This window comes from Neolamprologus brichardi, chromosome 14 (assembly GCF_056152115.1).
Source record: "Neolamprologus brichardi isolate AB-2024 chromosome 14, ASM5615211v1, whole genome shotgun sequence".
Classification (NCBI taxonomy): Eukaryota; Metazoa; Chordata; class Actinopteri; order Cichliformes; family Cichlidae; genus Neolamprologus; species Neolamprologus brichardi.
In genome coordinates this window covers 30,849,819-30,872,622 of record NC_142117.1, presented here as the reverse complement: position 1 = coordinate 30,872,622, position 22,804 = coordinate 30,849,819, and the positions used below count along the sequence as shown (strand labels likewise).

At 40.4% G+C, this 22,804-nt stretch overlaps 1 protein-coding gene across 2 annotated transcripts in view; it reads right to left on the bottom strand.

The window, feature by feature from the left end:
• Nucleotides 1-22,804, bottom strand: part of nbeab (neurobeachin b) — a 201,267-nt gene that overhangs the window by 115,541 nt on the left and 62,922 nt on the right. For both annotated transcript variants that reach the window (XM_087851111.1, XM_087851113.1), the window contains exons 9-22: nucleotides 18,742-18,939; nucleotides 18,482-18,615; nucleotides 16,592-16,700; nucleotides 14,244-14,396; nucleotides 12,678-12,846; nucleotides 7,363-7,442; nucleotides 6,682-6,744; nucleotides 6,204-6,301; nucleotides 5,684-5,776; nucleotides 3,128-3,236; nucleotides 2,945-3,026; nucleotides 2,716-2,839; nucleotides 1,918-2,110; nucleotides 774-1,763 (exon numbers count right to left, since the gene is read on the bottom strand). In XM_087851111.1, the coding sequence (XP_087707237.1) occupies nucleotides 774-1,763; nucleotides 1,918-2,110; nucleotides 2,716-2,839; nucleotides 2,945-3,026; nucleotides 3,128-3,236; nucleotides 5,684-5,776; nucleotides 6,204-6,301; nucleotides 6,682-6,744; nucleotides 7,363-7,442; nucleotides 12,678-12,846; nucleotides 14,244-14,396; nucleotides 16,592-16,700; nucleotides 18,482-18,615; nucleotides 18,742-18,939 (2,595 nt within the window). The remainder of the gene's footprint in view (nucleotides 1-773; nucleotides 1,764-1,917; nucleotides 2,111-2,715; nucleotides 2,840-2,944; nucleotides 3,027-3,127; nucleotides 3,237-5,683; nucleotides 5,777-6,203; nucleotides 6,302-6,681; nucleotides 6,745-7,362; nucleotides 7,443-12,677; nucleotides 12,847-14,243; nucleotides 14,397-16,591; nucleotides 16,701-18,481; nucleotides 18,616-18,741; nucleotides 18,940-22,804) is intronic.

Here is a 22,804-nt window from a genome sequence, read left to right as displayed (position 1 = left end):
AAATGATAAATTGCCAGGTTATACAGAGTCCTCAAATAACCTCTTAACGCCTGCGGGTACAGACAACTCCCCCAAAAACAACAACGAGCCCAGTGGAACCACGAAACCGCTTTAAGATGAATGAGTCAGCGAGGTGCTGCAAAAGCCCTGTTTAAAAAAGCAATGGTGATAAATTCAACATGAGCAATTACGCAACAGCAGAAAAGGATTTAAAAATAAACTCTGCTCCCCACAAGCCCTCCATCACAGTGACCCAATCCAAGCAAAAGATCCTGACCTCTGAGAAGGAGCACAGCTCATAAGGGGAGCAATGAATAAATCCCAGGCGATTGCTGCAGAATAATGCTTTGTCTATTTCTACCCTCATGTTGGCTCAGCCAACTATACCACCAGCCCAGTTTCCTGAGTCTCAGAGGGATGACGCCTGTGTGCACCAGGCCTTCCTGTATCCATTAGAAATGCAGTTGGGGAAAAGAATGATCTCTGTGGGCCTGTTAATACAGAACTGTTTGAAAGGGCTAACACTTCCCTACAATGACCTCAGCCTCACTCCTTACTTTCCTCTTTTTCCAACTCTGTCACTACCTTTTTTATAATTCAAGATCATTTCATTCATCAGTTATAATTCCCTCCTGGATAAAAGCTTTCAAATTGGTGGTCATGTCAGTGAACTTTTACCATGTCCTCTATTTAAACTTTTTTTTTAAAATCTCGAAATATTGGAGAAAACTTATTTTGCTTCAGGGAACTACATGATTTAATTTCACACTAACCTGGGTGGTGGCTGTAGTCTGAATCTTCTTCGTGTCCTTGTCTTTGCCATCATCTGATTTTTCTGTGTCAGAAGTGTTGGTTGTTGCATCTACACCGCTGCTGGTCTTATTAGACACGAGGTCCCCTTCAGATTCAGCTGCCGCTGTCCCCTCAGTGACCTCTAGGTTTTTAGAAGAGGTGTCAGCCTCAGCACCGGGAACAGAGCTGATACCCTCCAGGGCTGTTTGTAGTTCAAATTCATCCTTCTCCAGGATACTGGGTAAAGAGCTGCGTGTCATGTGGACTAAAAGGCTCAGTTCAGTATCGGCACTGTTGTGGACTAGTGGCTCTGGGCTGGGTAGTACCAAAGGCTCATTTGGATTGAGTTCATGCAGTAGCTTGTCCTCAATGCTGCCTGCCACCTTTCCAAACAGGAAGCTGTTGCTGTGAGGGATGCTGTCCTCATCTAGGGTAATGAGAGGGGCTGCATTTTGGTCATCCATACTGCCTTTTGCCAACAGCACACTGTTAACATTGGTGTTTAGCTTGTCCACAGCAGCACAATAAACATTATCCAACAGGGAATCCACCTCCACCAATGCTCCATTTTCAGATACTCCCAAAGGTTCAGAGGATAGGTCCAGATCATCCAGCTTAACCTCCGTAGCTTCCACCTTTTCAGCCTTGATGTCCACCAGGAGATCATGAACTTCGACCCGGACTCCATCTACCAAACCCTCTGTTCCTTTGAAACCCTCTTCAGACCCTTTACTTTCAGCCAGCAGATTGCGCGAGTCTGAACTCTCATACTCTGTCTCACTCTCAGGTGTCTGGGAGTTATCATCTATTTCTCTGATCTCGATCACACCCTTGATGCCAGAGGCTTGAGCAGACAGACCAGAGATGGTGCTGACCAAACCCTTCTTCCCCTTCTTAATATTCTCCTCTTCCTGACGTTGGTACTCTTCATACATCTTAGCCAAGTACTCTTTATGTGCTTCATACGTCACCTATAAAAAGGTCAGTTTTACAGACAATATCAGCTACACGTTTAAGATGCAGCCAGCTGTGAACTGACAGCGGAGACAAGACCGAATGAATTGCAATGTTTCCACGGACGGCAGAGGTCAGTGTTTCTTCTTTGCTGTACAACACAGCACTCACCTTTGAGTGGGCTATGGAGAGTGTGTCCACCCACACGCGCCATCCTCCCCACTCGTACTTGATTGCATGGTAGAGCAGAATGCGAAAGATGTTGTACACCATCTCCGTGATTTTCTGCTCTTCGGTACTTTTAGGGTTAATGTAGCCAAGAGAAAACATCCAGTCCTGCCAAACGGAACACTGAAGCAAACACCTGCAAAAGGCACATCAGTCAGCTAATACAATCTGCGTAGGGCAAGTATTTAATCCTCTTACCTTTAGTTTTACATTTCTAATTAGGACTGGTGATATAAAATAATTTAAACCAATTAATATTCTGCTTCTTTCCTACATCCTTGTTTCTACCAAAAGAGCACATCATGTTTATTTGACCATTTCTATAATGATTTTATTGTTATTTAATTGCCAATATTAAAAAATGAGCAGAGTACAAAAAACATGAACTTTTTTCTTTATTTTACATCAACAGATTGACATGCCACAGCATTTTGACCTTTTAATTTAGGCTAATTAGTGTTCTTGATTTAGGCCAGAGGTTTCCTAGGGTCGGTAATCTAATTGCTATGTGCACTAAGATAGTGTGCATACGGATATGAGAAGGACAAATTTGAGTGAAAAAGCGAGAAAGAAGAAATGAGCAAGTGCCAAAAACTGTCATAGAAACATCTGCTGGAGAACACATGCACGTCCAAAGATAATTTAGCATTAATTAAAGATGGTAATGTTTAATAGGCTGATACATTAACCAGCAGGATAATTAATGGCGTGGGAGGGCGAAGGTGGCTAGATTCTGCTCACCGTCTGTTCTCTCGGCTGTTGCTGAACAGTTTGATCATATCCGAAAGGAAGAGGCGGCGAACCTCCATCAGCTCTGTGCTGGGGGCGGAGCTCTTCAATAAAGTTGCCACTACCTTGAGAATCACTGATATCACATCCATCCAAACACAAAAAGGTGCAGGTATTATCTATGCTGCTAGATAATCGTGTACATTGGAAAGCAAAAGACTGTGACAGAGAACAGGCTCACTTGGGTTCTGAATCTTGACAGTAGAGTCAGGCTCAGGATGGGGTTTGTGAACTACCTGCGTGCACACCTGCTCCGTCAGAATCTGGCGCAGAGGGCGATGAAAAGACGTCAGTCGCACATACTGTACATAAAGACCAATGTTGGAGTAATGCTAGCACGTTGGAGTGGAAAATGTTTTGTTACCTCGTAAAGAGTGTTGTAGGTCGTCACAGTCACAGTGTTTGTGTGTAGCATGAGCCTCTCTCCCAGGAGAGTAAACAGACTGTGTGTGTGCATGATCTCCACCTTCCTCCTGTAGATAAACACAATCACACACACACACACACACACAGACACACAAACACACACCGGCATAATGGGAAAGTGGCTTGTTTAGAGCTCCCTAAGCCACTGAAAGGATCAGTGAGTGCCGTCAGCTTGCTTCCCAGTTCTCACCCACAGGGAGCCAGGCTCTGGAGACAAGTGTCAGGAACTGCCTGCTGTCATAAATTGGGGGAATTTTGTTGGAGGTGTGTAAGATAACGAAGTTATCCTGTCACTAGGAAAGGCTCCGAGATGCAACAGAGGCATACCACAGGTGAATTGGTTCAACAGTGACAAACTGCATGGGCAAAAAGTATAAGGACTGCTGTCACAATGCAAACCTAAAGCTGCTTTACTCTGACTAAAGACAAGTTGGAAATTTCCTAATAAATTTCAAAATCTGTATTTTATAGAGGCTGGCAAATTGGACACTTTGGGAAAGAGCAGCATTTCTCTCAACTGTATAAATATGGAAATTTAGGCGAAAAGGGCAGAGTGATGATGCATAGCATGCTGAGCTTTACAGTCAGTTACCATCACCATAAAGCAGAAGAACAAGCTTTGTTGTAAATGCTTTCATGAATCCAGACAATGACACTATTTTTTCCCTGAATACACTTTAAATTAACAGTTGAGACAATATTATAAGGAAGGCACGCTGTTTAAAATATGGGAATTGGATGTGAGCTATTCAGTGAAAAAAAGATTAAATACCCTGCTATTAGAAAGATAAGGAAATTGTACAGCTGTAAGCACATTAAGATCTGAAGCTTTAAACCTCCCATTTCATATTCACAAGGATTTTTAAATGTTTAATTTTATGATTACGGAGGGAGCAGTTGAAGTTATTACCAAAAACTGGGATTTGAGTGAAACTTGCACTTGAACAATTTGCAAATACCTTCTATTTGCTTTCTCTCATGCTCTTTTTTCCAGTTTTCTTCTACTGCCTGGGCCCAAAATACAAATTAATTTGTTTATCGGGTTGACCCATCGACCCAGACAGAATAGCAATATCTACCATCACCGCGCTAATGAATATACATAACAAATCAAATTATTATTAAAGACTCATAACCTCAAGAAAACCCTTTTAATTCATTATGAGCTGCACTAGCGCTTATAGGGAACTGCCACTGTGCATTACCATCTGCGAAAGCTATTAAAGGGCAACGTGAGGATTTAGGCTTTTCATTTGCGCCTGAGGCTTATGCTTGCCATTTCTTTCTATTCAGCAGGCACCAGTAACACTACCTGATGCACCGCTATTGTTAACTCACCACCCGCATATCTTCCCCTGCAACCTGCATTTTAAACCATAAGCTTTCTACCCGTAGGCACTCTCTTTCCCCTCTAATGTGCAGAATACTGATCATATGCTGACATCCTAGTCAGTATTTTATTATTTATTTTACACTGTGGGACGGTAACTTGGGCTTCTTCTGCCCTTCTCAAGTGAATTAATGGTTTACGGGCAAATCGCCAAGAATTCAGGTGTTCAACAAGGAAGTGCACCTACATTTGCAAAGCTGGCATCAAGTCAAGAGTTTTTGGCTCTTCCCTGTAGCAGAAACAGATGATACTTCTCTCTCTCCAAAACCTAATTTAGAATTTTTCTTTTTCTATCTTACCAGCCTATGAAATCTTGAATTGGACATGGGCATGAACAAAACTAAAACCATTTTATATGAGGCATGATTAAAAAGTTCCAGGACTCTAACCGGAAAAAAAGCCAAGATATTCACCTGCAATGCTCCCAGCACTCCTGCTATTTTTAGATCATTCTGGACAGCTTTACTTGGGCAATTGCTTTGCATAGTGGAAATCCTCCACTGTGTAAAAACAGCACCTCTTTAACTTTATTGTGTTTTTGATTTTGAAGTACACAGGGAGGCAAATCTGGTAAGTAGAGTGAAAATTGTCCTGATGCAGCCAAAAAAAAATAAAAATAAAAACTGCTGTGTGCTCCTGCACTGCACGGTGGCATGAAAGCATGCCTCGCCTTTAAACACATTAGATTGGTAGAGTGGAACTTTGGGTTGGTACTGTAGCCTCAATCTGGGGCGTGGAAGTGGGCTGAATTCAATGCACAACCTCAGATGATGAGTATGCTCAAAGATATGCTCCTTACATAATGTGACACATGGAGGCTTTGGCACAGAGGGGATTTTGTCCCCTGATATGAGCAATGGGCCAGTTTAACAAAGAAGTTAAATCAACAGCATGTGACCATAATAGTTATGTAAGCAGTCCAGAGGTGCACAGAAAGTTCATCCTAAAGGGGATTGGATTGAATTTAAATCAGGTAAGAAGTCTCAGGGGATTTTTCAATTGCATATTAGATATTACAACATTACATATTGAGTTTCATTAAGCTTTAGATTAGTCACTATAAAATGCATATGTGTGTGGAATTACAAAGTTATGTTAACTCACTTATGGCCCAAATGCTTAAGGAAGTACCCAAGGACTTTGAGGGACTGCACGCGAATGCTTTCACTCTTGGAGGCCATGAGCTTGTAGATTACCCTGCAATATAAACAAGCAGTGAAAACGACAGTACATAGTCTTGACGGAGTATAGCCCTGATGATAAAAAGGCTTTGCAGCAGTTAGCTGACAACAACTTCCTCTCAGAATGAATTTACATTAGCATCAAAATCTGCTATAGAGAACACAAGCAATTTCCTTAGAACGCACTTGTAATGCTACACTGTGTGCATTTATATTTTATAGGATCACATCGGGCAAGTTTGATCATCACATACAGTGAAATCAATATGGTAATATTGTTACTTTCCTATGCATATTTTTTTCCCTCGTTGAACATATGAATTATTCATGCACCACACGGGCACACAGCATCAGCACAAGCGTTAGGTGCTTAGGTTTATTTTGCGAAATCACCTCTTCATTTTGTGCCTGAACAGCAAAGAGTCTTTCCCCGAGGGGCTTACCGTATTCCATTTCTCTGGTCAAAAGCAGGGATCATAGAGGCTGGATGCTCAGACATGAGGGCCACCACCAGCTGCAGCACATCATGCAGATTCTCGTCCTGCAGTCAATCCAGTGGAGAAAGAAAGTTTTAGAAAAGCAGAGAGCACAGCTTTTCTTCTAAACAAAAAAGATTCCTTATTAAGACTAATAAAAGTGCAGTAAACGCAGAATTTAAACAAACTGCAATTACAGAATACAACTGAGGCTCTGATACAAGATAAAAAAATCAGTACGAGAGCAGGGACCAGTTTTTGCACATCAGAAATTGCAACGTCAGTTAGATATAAACTAATTTGGCAGTTAAAGTGTTAAAATAAAAACAAACCGCTTCCAGATGAGCAATTATGAAAATGCACTGTCACCTCGAAGCTTAGAGCAGCAAAGTGATACAATAACACACTGAGTTAATTTACTAGGAGCCGAGAGTCTCAGAGGTACCTCGTGCATTGTTAACAAGTAGTTGAGGATGCTCTGTAGCTCATCCTCCTTCACACCTCGGTCCTGAAAGAGCGCAAAGAAAATTAAATATTAGAGAGGCTGAAAAAAGGCTTCAGAGCTTTTATGATTTTCCATCGATTCGTTTGAAATTGCTTGAGGTGAAACACAAGAGTTTTGGCATCCTCAGTGTCAATTTCCATCGTTGTACTCCGAACGGGTTTACGATCGATGCACCTCGTTTCTGCAACAAAACCGTATTGAACAGACAGATAACTCCAAACTTGATTTCTACTCGGTGTTAAAATTTGACATGTCTTCTTCCCTGCCCCTGGATGCGAGCACGATAATTAACTGCAGAAACATAATATCATAGGATGTAAGCAGCAACATGTCAACGTACCTGCGTGCAATAAAGAAAAACTAGCTGAAGCAAAGACAAACAGCAATTTGTAAAGTTGAAACTCACAAATGTATCTTCACGCAATGATGAAATAATCATTAAAACTGTCTTCTTCTTTTTTTTTTTGCTGAATCCATTAAACTTTTCATGCCCAGCTAGTTTCCTGAATTTATTAAGGAGCAGGCCAGGAGAACATTATAGGATAACAGAGGAGCGATCTCCATATTTTCTCAGTGCAGCCGTGTGAGGAGCTATGAGGCACAAAGACAGGTAGGATATACCTTCAGGATGAGTTGCTTGAGGAAGAGAAGCATGAATGCCCGCAGAGAAATTATTTCTTTCTGGGTTGGCCTTGGACCATCTGTGAAAGGAGAGATAAAAATGAGAAAGGAGGTACAGGAACCAAATAAAACATCTTCCAGTCTTGTCTCAATTTTTAATATTTTATTGGTGATTTTTTAGATACCTTATCTGCAAGTTCCTTTTTGATGTTTTTTAATAACCTTAAAATATTTCTCTCGTTAAAGTCATATTTTCTGCTCCTCTGGGCTTTTGAGAAAAAGCTTGGGTGCTTTTTAAAGCGCGAGTGACTATTTTTAGATTTATTTTGGGTATGTTTTGTTGTTACAGTTTTTGGTCTATGATGTCCTTTATTGATTCACTGGATTCACCTTCAGTGTGGATGAAAAGTTTCACCAACAACCTAGTGTTGGGCATACAGCCAATCTCCCACTTTGTCATCAGAGCAGAACACGTTCTCTGGCTTTATGCTTTAAGCCTGGGAGGGCTCATTTGGAGTATTCATCTTAAACGTATTCATCATCCACACCGCATCCAAACTCTGTGTATCCCACGTAGCCTTGGCCACAACACAGTACCCAGGCAGCCAGCCCAAGGTCACCTCTGTCACACCTGCCAACATCTCATTAAATCTACGCAAAATGCCTTTGCCAACTTAAGGTCACTTTGGCGCTCTGAAGTAAGCCTCACATTCTAACTTAGTCAACATGTGATGAGCTAAGCGCTGTCACCAGGTGTAAATAAAACAGAATGCCAGGAATGACAAAAAACGCTGATTAACCGTCATATCAAAGAGCTGCTCCCGTTGCAGTGATTTGGCTGGCACAAGAATTAATGTTGACACAATCAGCCACTGCTCATTATCATAAGCTCTTCTGTATTAACCAAAACATGCTTTCATGAGCAAACACTCTAATGGGCTCCAGCAACAGGCAGATCACAACAATACAGAGCTATTCAGACCGACACATCAGAATATACAGGATGTGGCATACATTACCGTCTATGACAATACAAGCCAATCCCCTTAGGATTAGCAGAACTCTCACTGTAGCACAAAGGCAGGAAATCTGGTGCATGCACACACATATTTATATCTACAGTTCATTTCTTATACATCCTATGTAGCCAATAAGGTACACTGACAAAATCTGTCGCATTTACACAGGTAAGAAATGACAGTAACAGGGTTAAACACAAAAAAAACAAGTGTTTAATGGAAAATTTGATACTTTTTTCATTGTCTTTCTTCTCCTCTCAGCCCTGATAAACTCTAACCTCCACCTTGGCAGAACACATGTTCATTTGAAATGGGGACCATGCCACGATGACAGATACAACCGCAGTAGACAACTGACCATCCTGCTCCAACAACCGGTCAATGTAATCAATGATGAGGCTCCCTGAGGTTGCAGGATGATGGTAAGTGCTGCTGCATCCTGACACTGATTAATAGAGGGAGAGACAAGAACCCAGGGCAGGGACAGAGTCTGACATAGAAGGGACGATAAGAACATTATTACTACAGCCGCCGCATCTCAGTTATTCGCAACCAATTATGCTCAGCAGCTCCGAACGGCCCTTGTTTCTCATTTACAGATTGCTTTACTTCCTGCGTCCCAAGGGCACAAGGAGAAAGCCTTTATTGAAAAGCGATTTATGTCCATGTGATTAATGCAGGAGCCTAATTTCAGGTTATGACTGATGATAATAACAAAGTTATGGCATGCACAAAAACATGTGTGACGTCTATTGGTACAAGGGTTTCAATAGAATAGTGAGTAAATTAATTTGTTGAGTGAATGTTTCTAAACAAACAAATTCTGACATGATGTAATAATCTGCAGTAGCATTCACTTTTTCCTTTAGATTTAGCCATGAGTTGCTTTTGCATCTTTTTCTCAGGTTGAACCTTTTTTGTTATGGCATGTAGAGTATAATCACTTTAAACTGCAATAAGAAAACATTTCATAGGGACAGACCGCAATTCAGTCCTGCCCTTACTAAAGGGTAAAGCAACTTGTGGCTCTATATTGATGTTTTACTGCATAAATGTGATTCTTTTGTAAATACTGTCTTGCAAAAATCTGAAACACTACCAGCAGGGCAAAGACCTTAGAACTATATTTTTATAACATGCCAAACCAAACATTGTAATAAGTCATATTTCCAGATTGCTATCCTACGAGTGTGCATAGTGCCCCTCAGTTACCTAGTCAGATCCCCTCCTCGCATGAAAACAGCATGATGGTAAATGTAATGCCATCCCTCTTCTTCTCGCCACATATTTTCCTCCACCAAAGATTGTTCAAACGTGATTTGTAAACAGAACGCAGACAGGCTACAGACAAATGTTTGTAGATATTAAAACCTTTTTTTTCCTTCATGTGCTCTGTTGAGTTTTCATGGTATAAATTTGTAAATGTGACACAGCACACCAATGAAGGAAGTGAAAGCCTTCACCAAAGATACATGGTGGTACCCTTAAGGACGACACGCACACGCACACACACAAACTATTCATCTAAAACTCTTGATCATATTATTCCTCTGAAGCAGCCCTGCATGTCTGTAACTGGTGATTTCTCTTATAATGGGGATAACATTAAAGCGAATGTGGTAAATGGCCAAGAAACTTTGCTGCCCATCTCATTACTCATTATTTAGTAAAACAGTCAAGGCAGAGACAAAGACAAAAGGAGAATGATATAGATTGAGACAAATTGTGTGCTGGCTTGTGGGTACATGTCACAGACTGACAGAAGCTGAGCAATGAGCAACTGTCTATGAGTGTCTGCACTGATTCTGCGCATAACCGAATGATACATGGCTTTAATTTGATAGCGCTCTCTATTAAGACCTGAGGGAAAAAAAAGGGGGAGGCACTCCCAGAAAAAGAACGAGTAGCTGGAGGAAATCGGTTTTAAACGCCCTCTCTGTGTCCTATAATTGAACACTTCATTATCCGCTTGGCTCTCTCCCTTTTTGTATGCATCTTTGTTTGGTCATTTTTCAGTTTAGGAGGACAGAGAGAAACTGACCTGCCAAAAGATGCACAAATCAATGAAACCAGACTCACTCGGAAAATTACGTACAGCAAAAAGGTGATCCATTTGAGAAGTCTTCCATTGAATCTCAACCATTATTTCAGCCCATTACAGTCTACCAGGGACACAACGACAATCAGCACCATAATTACACTTTGTAAAGTCTGTATTTAGGGAAAGCTTAGCGAAAAAAAAAAAACCCAACCAACTCAGCAGAGGAATGTGCTTGACAAGTATGGACTACAAAATGTAAGTGCAGATGTGGATGTCTTTGTCACACCTCTTTTTATTCACAGTTTTGTTGAGCGGCGACTGCTGCATGTGCCCCTTAAAATGCATTTTTTTGTTTATATTTCTCCAGTGTACTTTTTGGATCAATCTTAATTTTGTGCTGATGCATGATGGAACGCCGAAACAGAATTTCCCTGTGTACTTCAGCTCTGTCCCCTTTAAGCACAGACACCTTGTGAAGGAGCCTCATCTAGGCATTCAATTGTCTGAGTCACAGGGCAATGCCCATGATTGTAAGTCAAAGTCTGGGATAGACTGGTAAATCTAGAGCTTTTTTTTCTTAACCTCTGCTGACTGTTTACCACATGAGTTGAAATGCTTGGATGGCTCCTACCTGTTTATCTCATCGTCATTCTCTCATTTGGTACAGGAAATCAAATTTCAGTGAGATATAACCGTAAGTCAGAGTAGTTCTAAGCAGGAAACTCGCTCTTGAAACAATCTTGTGCAACAAAAAACTACAGTTCCTACGTTTAGGACAGAAACATGTCCTAAACAAGCTATTTTAGCATCACAGTAAGTTATTACAAATTGGTGAACGGAGTGTTCAACACACAGGTTATGATAAAATCTCGTCGGTGTAGGATGAAAAGAATTCATTGTCCCAGAACATGAACTCAAGACAAGACATGAGAATTAAAGGGAAAAAATGTCCTAATAGGATTTTGGCTTCAACACTTGCAAAAGTCATGTGATTTATACAATTTCATACTCATTAAATGCTCCCTTGTGGCCCATGATCTGTTATAAACTGCTCCCATCAGGATAGAAATGTTTCATGACTAAAACAGATAACTCTGTTTAATAATTAGAATTTTCTTTTCTTTTTTTTTATTAAAAACAAAAATAGTACCCAAATCATGGCATCAAAAATGCCCCAATAACTCCTCACAGTAAAGGTCAAGGATTCAGGTTTTCTTTAATCTAGTCCACATCTCTAAGATGAACTTTCATTACTTGAATCCTGTTAACATCCTTTGATCTACAAAGGAAGGAATAAGGGACACTACCTGGTGTGAGCTGATGTGATTCAGAACTAAATAAAGTCAGAAATCATGAGCGTAACTCAGCCTGCATGTCACTACCACTATTAGAATTATATCAGTTAGGATCACACCCATTGGTAAAGTATCAAGGACGCAGGCAAAGTGCCTTGATGTGGTATATACAGACAGAACACTGCAATATTCAGCCAGCTCTGCAACAGCCCGACAGAATTAGTAAGAAATGATCAGTGCCACAGGAAACGCTGGGGGTAGAGAAGCATGATTTTTGGAAGAAAACAGCCTCTGATTGTACAACAAGTATGACATTGTCATTGTCAGAATACAAGCTTCAACCTTCAGCAAGTAAATTTCATTGGGCATTGGTGCAGTATAAAGTGAGCTCTAAGATCCAACATAAAACAAATCTTACACTGTGACACAGATAGTTTCAGTAAAGAATAATGGATAGCAAAAAGGAAATGACAGTTCAAGGGCACTTTCACTCCCAGCACAGCCTGCTTGGTGACATGCTGTTGTTTCACAGACTGAGGATGCCAGTCATGCTATTGGCCCAGGTTTCAGAGACCTAACACCCACACTAAGCACCCGAGTGGGATGACAATATTGATATGGTGTGTCTGCTTCACTGTCATCTCCTGTGATGGCCACGGTCTTAACAGCTGACAAGCCAGCGCTTCCATGTGGAGATGAGTCATTTCAAATGAGGGGGAGCTGCTGCCATTTCAGGAAGACGCTTTGATAGCAGGCTTTTGACTGAACACAATGATTGTGATTGGTTCGGTACCAATGATTTGCTTACGAAAACACCGAGCTTCTCGTGGATGAGCCCTCGGATGGATGAGAAAGAGTTTACATAAACAGCAACACCCATCAAATCAAATCCTAAATCCACATCAAAGAGAGAAAAAAAAGAACTTGCTCGAAATGATCTAGGATGCTTCATAGGCTCACCAAGACCCTTTGGTGTGATGCCGCTGCTTTCTGAAGGGTTGACAGCCCAGTAGTAGTACTTCAGCGTATGCATGAGCTGAAGCACAGTCCCCACCCGACGAATAGTGTTGTAGATGATCGCTGTGCCAATAAACTCAGCAGAAAGGTAGGTATACAGAGAGAGCTGCACCTGGAACACAAACATAGACACATAGATGTACTCATGTTACTAAATGCACAGTTAAGTAAAACATGTAAGTAAATATTGACATCTTAGTCCAATGAACCACAAACCACAAGTTTTGCTGTGATATTTCACACTAACCGAGCTCATTATCCTTGCAGGTGTATGCTCTAGATGGCCACTGACCCTGTATTACTCAATTTCATATTTGTCGCAGCTCCACTCTGTTCAGTCATGATTAGCATGTCCTCTGTAATTAGCAGTAGACCTGAGAAGAATCCTTAATCTACTACAGCCCTTTTAGCACTAAATACTGATGGCTTTTCCCCCATATGTCATAAATTGCAAGATAGTAATGAGCCAAATATGAGCCATGATGAAAGGTGGCAGAGTGGCTATGATGTGCGTGTGATGTGATATCGTTTGAGGGCCTCTGAGACAAATGAACACTGCAATACTGTTAAAGCAATATCCATGGGAACAGAGTATTAAAATTGCTCACAAAATCTTATATGACCATGGAAGGACATCATAGGTCCCGTGTAATTAATGCACAGTGCATGTCAGGGTGCTCACTGGCACAGCTGGCTCTCTGCAGCCTGTGCAGCTCGAGAATATGAAGAGAGGAAATGTGGACCTTGTGGGATGTCCTCAGGGAAGGAGCCAGAGTAGCTGTGTGTAGCTAAAGTGTTCTACCCCACTTCATTACCTAGCTGTTTCTTTCATTTCTCTACTCTTTTCTCTATGCCCTATTTTGGAGGAGTGTGGCAGTCGAGCCTCCAGACACTTTTGTATTTATTTCCTCTTTTTATTTATTCATGCCTTGGCACCACAAGCAGCATTCCTGAGGCAAATGTATTTGCCACACACACATTTAGCTTCTTTGATATACCTCATCCTATTTTTTATGGGTCATTATTTAAAAGGAGGTGGAAAAGACCTCTGGAACATTTAAAACACGCTAGAAAAGCAGTAGTTCACTGAATGTCACTTGGGCCCTGAACACCGTCTAGAGGTAAAACGACATAATTTACTTTTATTTGACATCTCAACTGACAGAGTAAAAATAGCATTCCTTTGGTTCAAATTAATGCAAGTTGATCCTTGCGAAGAATATTTAATAATTATTCATAAAAACGTTTTTCACTTGCAGTGTTATTACCCATATAGTTTATTTTATTGCCACATGCACAAATGCTTGCTGTCACTGAGAATCTCATCAAAACTGACACCAGTATGATGCATACTTGACTGCCTGTTTCCATTAAAATAGAATGAATGTGTAAGGATTTTTATTTTTTATTACCACCCCACGCTACAGAAGAACTCATGATGTGGGGCATTACTAAAGCCTGTTATTGTAACTCTGGATACACCAGTGAGAGTTACCTGCAGGAACTCACCTTGGCAGGGGTGTAGATCCAGATGGCAGGATTGAAAAGGATGTGGTCACACAGCTGCTTCAGGAGTGGTGCTCCATGTGTTAGACCATCCAGATACTTTGCAAAGGAGAGGAACTGTTCTAATAAAGCCCTGGTGATGTGCACACGTGATGACTGTAGAGAGAAGCACAGAGTCATGTTAAATAACAATTGTGTCACCAAGACGATTCTGCTGTAAGCAAGTTTTTATGTTCCCTGATACTTGCTGCATCAAGCAAACCCCTAAGGTAACTGGTTGTGAAATGTGTCTGCAATATCCAGAGGAAGCTAAAACCTTTTGTCACAAACCGAATAAAAATATCTGTAACTGTGTCACCGACACCTGAAAGACAGGTAGAAGCATTAAACTACAAAAGTGGTCAGCATCAGATAATATAGTGTGATATGATAATGTGCATTTTGAAAATCTACATCTACACATATAAATATATATATATAAATATATATATTCATCTATGTGTATGTTGTGTATGTTGGCATGGGTGAAAAATTGATCTATTCAGTCATTTTGTCAAGTTGCTGAAGTCCAATTATAAATTAAATATATATTATATTCAAATATTCAAACAAAATTAGTGCAAGTTGTTTTGACTTTGCAGAAAAGTCAACTTTGACGAGTTCTTTTAGCGATCATGTCTGGCACCTGTTCACTGTCCAGGTGGACACTTGCTGAGGGCAAGAGAGGGGATAAAATGAAGGCCCGGGAAGAAGGGAAGGTGTGGCATAAACAGATAATGAACAGATGGTGCGATATGTGAAAGTGTGAAACCTGGCGGCGGGAAGGAAGCGAGGAAAAAAAAAAACCCTTCAGCTCTCAGGTGCCGACTCTGCCTGGCTGTTAGTTAACAGCAGCTGAAGCCAGCAGGAAGGCAAGTCACTGAGTGACAAAGTGGCATCATTTCTCAGCGCTCCAAAAGAGCGAGCACTCTAGAGACACCGGCTGCTTGATCTGAATCACAAAATGGGTAAATAAAAATTGATGTGAAAAGAAAGGGAGGGTAGAGGAGGGGGGTGTTCTTCCTCTAGCTCTGTTTAGTTCAAAGACACATTTAGGACTCTGCTACAGGCGACGACAGATTAGAGTAGTGACGGGGCTGTGAGAGTGTGGGGAGACGTGGTGCACATTGGCACTGAGGACAACGGTAGATCGCTGGGATAGGACTTTGAAAAGATTTTGTTGGGAAAAAAAGCCAAATAATGTCCCAGTTATCCTTTCATTGAACTAGAAAATGAAGTGGCGAACATGTGCTTTTTTTCAACTATAATAAACGTCTATACAGCTGTTATTTTATTTGTAATTTCTCACAGACAGAGAGTCAGACAGCATCTTACACGCATCATGATTATTATAATAAACCCTGACTTTTTTGTTGTGGCCTATGAGCACATCATAACAATAAACATACAGACAGACATTATGAAAGAACAACATATTGTTTAGAACAAGCCAGCAGATGCCTGGTAAAAAAATATCTAATATAAAAATAGCAAAACTATAACAGATTTAATAAGATGCATATACTGAATACATAAAAAGGTAAAATACGCACATTTAGAGAGTGAGAATTTGATGATGAGCTGTACTGTGCAAATGTAAAGCAGCATGTGTGAGTGTTTGCAGTGATACTGAGTCTTGTGGTCTGTTAGCAGGGGAGCGAATGCTCTGTGTTCAGTAGTGTGATGGCTGTGGGGTAAATGCTGTTGTTTAATCAGTTTATATAAGCGTACAGGTTCTATAGTGAAGTTGGGTCAAAATGTTCCTGTATTATTCATACAAGAAAAAAAACAAAAGAAAAACAAACAAACAATTAAAACTGCCTGAAGCCAAATCATTTCCCTTTCAGGGCCATCTTCGTGTGCATGTCTCGACAGCTTGTAGCATAGCTGGTAGGTTTTTTTTTTGGTTTTTTTTTACAACATTCACAAGATTTGTGAACTGTGAATGTGTTCCCAGGATGAGACTGAACAATAAATTGTACTGTACCGTACTGAGAAATTTGATGAAGGACATTTAGCAAATACGACAAGAACTGTGATTTGTGAAATCTGTGTCTTGTGGAAATGTGTGAGATCAAGGAAGCATCTAATCTAAAGATAGCAGCTTTGATGAAAGCAGTCCCAGCTTGCACAAGGAGATGAACCTGAAGGCAAAACTGTCTACATTTTTCTATTTTATTTTTTATGGACTGATTCCAGAAGACTTTGATAGTACTGCGTATTTTTACGGGTGTGGTAACACAGGTTAAATTAGAAAACTTTACACTGTGGTAGGAAAACAGTGGCAATATTTTGTGTAAGCTCTTGCATACCTTCTCTAGTAGGTACCCAATCACCAAAAATCCCTTTCCTCCCAACATCTGTTCCTGCATGGCCACGGAGCTCTTAAGCAGCTCAAGCAGAAAAGCCATGAGAGTGGCACTGTAAAAGTAAAAGTCACAATCTCTCATACAGGAATAAAACACTCATCGACTCAAAGACTCTTAAGATGTAATTTGTCCATCAACTATTCTATAAACAGAATGAAAAGGGGGGAAAACAAGGTCATTTTCAGAGGATGTCAGAAGTCAGCTGGGAACTCTAGCTCACTGCTTTCATCCCTCCTCAGTGCAGGAGAAAAGGCTGGTTTGCTGGGTTCTCCAGGGACAGGGGAATTTCTTTATGGTGAACTGTAACAGAGTTGTAGGTATCATATTTTTGTATGAGGTGGGGGAAGAAGGAGGAGGCAGGGCAGTGCAGTGAAGGCATTTTTTTTTCTTTGTTGCAGGGTTTTTTTTCTCAGCAGAAGCTTTTGGCTGAGCAACAGTGGTGCTTGGTGACACTTCTTAATCGGCTTTTCCTCACATCCTCTAGTGGTTTTCACCCCAGCACAACAATCACAAGGACACAATCACTCCTCTGCAGGCTTGCTCATGTATAGTGAACATACACTACATGCATACAAACTCATTTACTTAATGTTAACTTCAAGTCTTTTTTTTCCCCCTTTGGACTATTTACTTAAACAGAGAACAGAATTAGATGACACGACTCTGTGTGGGTCTGGTTTATCCCATGATCCTTTGCTGCAAGCAGAGATTTTTTCCAATTTGGTCGAGGAGTCGTGGCTGATGCGACACCGGCACTGCTTGGAAATCAAGGTGACACAGGCTCACGCTATTATTAAAGGGGATTTTTTTTAAAATCACTATTTGATGATGCTGTCAAGAACAGCCAAGGCAGATCAGGGAGCATTATATGGAGTTAATTGTTGCAGACGCTTTGAACTTCTCAGCCCAACAGGCTTTTAGAAGGACTCAGTCTAAAAGCCATGGCAAGGACAAAGCAAAGTGCTTGGGAGAGTTGCACACAGTGAGCCAAAGACTCTAACATGCTAGAAAGAGAGGAGGAGGGACAGAGAGCTGAGAGGAGAGGAATCTACAGAGGGACAGAGCTTTGGGTATCAGGGATTTGTGCTGCTATGCGGCCACTCCTGCGTCCATCCATGTCATTGAACTAACACAGGATTAGAGCAGAGCTCAGGCTCCATCCCGGGCACAGTTGGGAAGCTTTGGGCAGACCAGCTCAGAACGATGGGGTGAGAGGAGTCTGAAGCAGTGAGCAGAGATAATAATGAAAGGGGACTACAGCTTGACCAAGACTGCTATATGATACAGAAAATCTCATCACTGCATTATTTATCCAACAATGCTGCAGACCCTGGGTGTTTCTGAACTGAATCCATCATAAGTTGTCATTTACTATAAAATCATGAGCACACATTTGTAGTTTTCAACCATATTAAGCATCAAGTTTAACAAAATAGCCCATTGCTTCTGTTGATTTTACTCCCAGGGAGTTATGAGGTTAACTGCCAATAAGCTTAACACCACAAAAAAGGGTGATAATTATTTGGAACACCTCAGTGACTTCCCAATTAGGATAAGTCAGATGCTGGAATGTTGTAGCTGAACTTGATAATTTACATGAAGATTTATTCATGGGGGGAAAAAAAGCAACCCTTAAGCCATTTTAAGAAGTGATTAATATTACTTTAGTTGCCAACCCTTCATCGGTCACAAACACAGCCATAAATCACAATAAAAAAATATGAAAAAGGAATGAAATTCACAAATTTCCCCCCTCATCTACAGTTTCATGTATATAACTTCTACTTTCATTTCTAAAAGAAGTTGTACAGTCTCAAAATTGCTTCTTCTTACCAGACAGTTGTTTCCACCTGGCTGTCATTCCGCTGATGAAAGTCCAGCTGGGCAAAGAGGGGAAAGAGAACCTGGATCCCACCAATAGAGTGTATGGCACTATGGATGGAGTGAGTCACTGTGGCTTTCACATCCTGGAAGGGTAAGGCAAAACCCGTAAATACGCATTCGTACGGACTGAATTTTAAACCCAATGTAATAAAAATGAACGAGTCAGTACCTAAAGTATTGAGCACAAAGTTAAGAGTAATGCAACTGACCTGAAGCATAAGGGCGTGCGGTGAGTGCACAAAGATGGAGGCGTTTTCTCTAGGCGAAGACTCCAGGCAAAGCTGGGCATCAGTGGCCTTCGCATTATAGGTGAAGGCGATGGAGTTGGCTAATTTGCCGTCATATAATACCTGCTTGTGATGCTCTGCTAAGTGAATATCACTCTCAGACTTGAACTTAAATGTACTCTGTTAGAAAAAAAAACAGGGAGAGAGAGAAATCAAATAAAAAAATGACAAAAATAAAAGTGTGAGAGTGAAGGGCTATGTATTTTTCTTAGTGAACATACACCCCATCATTGCCTCTTGGGTGTTATTTTTTATTTATAACTTCATTTGAGAATGAAAAATGGCTGACACTGAGTGCATTACAGCATATCACCATTTTCAAAATGAATTTTCTCCATTGATTAAAGCATCCTGTTCATCTCTATCATTCTGTATGGGTGCAATCAACAACAAAAGGCAAAACCATTAGCTTTTTAGTAACTAAGAGAATAAAGTGAGCTGTGACAGCAGTATTATGTTTACATGTCAAAAGAAAAGCTTTATTCAAAATAGAAAACCAGTGGCTGTAAATAAATTTCCAAAATATGAGACGTAAAACTCATGTTTAAACTTATATTTGTAAAATGAATTATTTCCATCGTTATGTCTCTTTCGAGATATTTGCTGCATATTTTGTCTTACTTTGAATGTGCACGTAAGCCTTTTGTTCTGAGTGCAACATTGCCTGATGACAATCTTCAAGTTCGACTGCAGAGTACAATGATTAGGGTCTGATGACAAAGATCAAAGCTGCTTTGATACCAGAGATGATTGTGTACCTGCATTAATTTAACCAAGAAGTCATTTACTCCGCTCTGTTCTTGAGCAAATTCAAGCCGAGCACAGTTACTGCTGAACTCTCACAAAAACATACTAAAAGAAGGCTGCAGACAAGGCACTGTCAGAGCAGTCTTTTTGGATATAAAGTACTTGGGGTTTTTTTGTGGAGGGGGGGGGGGGGTTGCTTTTGCTTGTTTTGCACTGACATTGTAATTTTCCTTTCCAATACAGTCATGAAGCAGAGACAAATTGGGGACGAGTTTTGCCAATACAGCTGAAAACACATTCAAATTAAAGCTGGCGGTTGGCAGTTTAGCTTCAAATTGCTGTGCCACCTCACATCTATAGTAATAAGAGGAAGAAAACGGATTATAAATTTACGCCCAGCTGAGGGAAATAAACCAGCGACTTGATGATTATGATGATAATTCAATGTTTTACTGGGACTGTGTGTCTTGTAAGAATAACTGTATCATATTTACCACAATGCCTTTACCAACATGTCTCATAAAGCACAGGTTAAATGAGTCAGTGGTTTAGTAACACATTCAATATGGCTACCATAACAAACTGCTGATCGATGACAGACTAGTCTCAATTTACTCAATCAATTAGCTGTTGACAGATGAGCTGAATTAATCTGTCAGTGCAGTGTGAACGCAGAAATCAATTTCTCTAATCAGGAGGGCTGAATTATTAATGGGTGAAAGAAATGCTTTTCCTTCCCTCTCTGACTTGTGGGCAGCAAGACTGTGGTGGTGAGATAAAGAGAGACACAGAGAGCTGAAGCAACAGTGATGAAACAACCATCTGGTCCTAGAGGGACTGTAGATAAATACAGTATGTTCCGCAACATGGCAAACAGGGTTTGCGCACCTGTCCAAAACGCATCGAAATCTGGGATTCTTTTTCTCAGTGAGGAATAAATGGATAAAAAAATGTGATCTGACTCAGATTGTCAAATTCTACAACGAGTATGGTTTCTGTTCTGACTGCCTCTGAAGTGCAGAGTTGTAAGTGGCTGGCAGCCTTTAGTAGAAACTTACATTTGGAAGTTTTTAATAATCTTTATTATTAAACAACAAGTACAAGTATTGCACAACACTACCTTGCATCTTTTGAAATGTAATAATACTATTTGACATTTTCATTCCGTTTTGTTACATGTTACAGTTTCGTCTCTGCCTAAAGTGCTATGAACCTTTTTCAACATGATGCTAGTAAATATGTCTATTGATAGAGATTTATAGAGGCGTTATATCACTTTCCTCACAGCACTGACACTGAGAGGGTTGAGCCCAATTTAATGACATATCTACGATGATAAAAAAGCATGAGAGATAATCTCTTCATCTGCTATGATCAGGTCCACACAGCGGACATCATGCATCTCATCATGAAATCTCTAACATCCTTCAAAAGTTTCAACTCATGGAACCCAAGTGGCAAGAAATAACAAGCTCCACTGCTTTGCACTTTTGTGCGATCCTTGCCGCAGTGTGAAAATAATGATCCCATGGGTTTTGGGCTATCAAACCCTGTAGCATGACAGCATCATTCCATAGGCCAGACACTCGTAAAAAAGAATTAGAGTGCAGTTCCTCTACTAGTCCCAAAGGCTGCCACTGACCAGGGGCAACCCAGTCTCTCTGCACACCACAGGAAGACACTTAGAGGACTGCAACACTCCCTGTTGCCTGTGATACAAGTAGAAAATAACACAATATACCCGAGTATGACTTTCATTTTCTTCTGCTACCGACCCTTGTGTGTCTTTAATACAGTGAACTAACTATCCAACTACAAATTAAAATAAAGGCAATTTTTCACTTCCAAATAAACATTGTTTTTCAGTATTAACCCAATGTTTGAAGATTAAGTACCATTAAATATCTGTGTGCGTTGTAAGCCCCATTTTGCTGTTTTATTACAACTGTCAGGGGTTTGCATTTTTCTTTCTGTATATTGTTTCTTATTTGCCAGGAAAGAAAAGTCACATATCTATCATCTGTATGGTTTTTGTTTTGTAGGCTGTTAGTTTTCTGTTTTACTGACTTTGCTTGTCATTGTTTTATTTTACTTCCGGCTTTGGTCCGTTTCCCATCTCCTCCTCGCTAGTTATTTATAAAAATTCCTGTTGGGATTATTTTGTAAAGCAACACATTTCTGTGGATTATCTGAAGCTTTTGTGATTCGGTTTTCTTACATAGTCAAAAGTATTTGGCCATGTTCACTTTACATGTACAGGAGCTGCTTGGGCATGAAGCTCACAGTTTTTATGTTGATATTAATGTTGGTGCCAGAGGAGGTTTGGAAGTTTCCAGTTAGTAAATCAGTAGAGTGCTGGCCAAGACAGAGAGAATGATCCATTCTTTCACAAATGGTTGTAAAGGCATTCTGCACAGTTAGATGTCAAATACTTTGGGCAACAGTGGATCAGATTTGTGCCCCAATATCTTCTCCTGTAGCTTGTGTTTCATACTGCAGTGCAGTGTTGTTACAAATTCCATGAGCTAATCTGCCTTATGTAGAACACATATGATAGTGATAATAGAAAACAAAGGAAAAACAAAGTGCATCATGTGAAAAACTGTTAATCATGGCACAATTGTTTTAACTTGTCAAATACAGATGACATTATTTCCAAGAGAATAAAGAAAAATGAAAAAAGAAAAAAGAAGAAAATATTAGGAATAAGTATGCAGAGAGGGGATTTTTTAGGCTTTCTGTTTAAAGAACTCCCAGACCTCGTGAGTCTTTACCTGACTTTTGAAGATTAACTAACTGCTAAAACTGGAGTAACAAATGGAGAGAAAAAAATATGTCAGCTGCTGTCAGGCACAGTGTGTCCAGAAGCACCTCTAACTGTATCTGTCAAAGTCTGTGAATGTCAAGTCAATCATAAAGTTTGAACTTTACAAGAAAAAAGTTGTTTGTTTGTACTTTAAACGAAATAAACAGAAGTATATCCAAGTTCAGAGCCTGAAGAAGAAATCTAGCTAACACAACGCAGTCAGATTTACAGTCATAAATCATAACATGCACTAGGAACGGTAACCCTAGGCAGCAATAATCTCTGCATTTAAACTAAGTGCAGTTACGGTTACACTGAATACACCGTGGGAGTAAGTGAAAGCATGTCGAACATCAAACATGGAGGAAAGGACCACGGATTAGAGAATAAATCATACATCAGAGGCGATGGTTTTTCTCCGGCTCTGCTGAG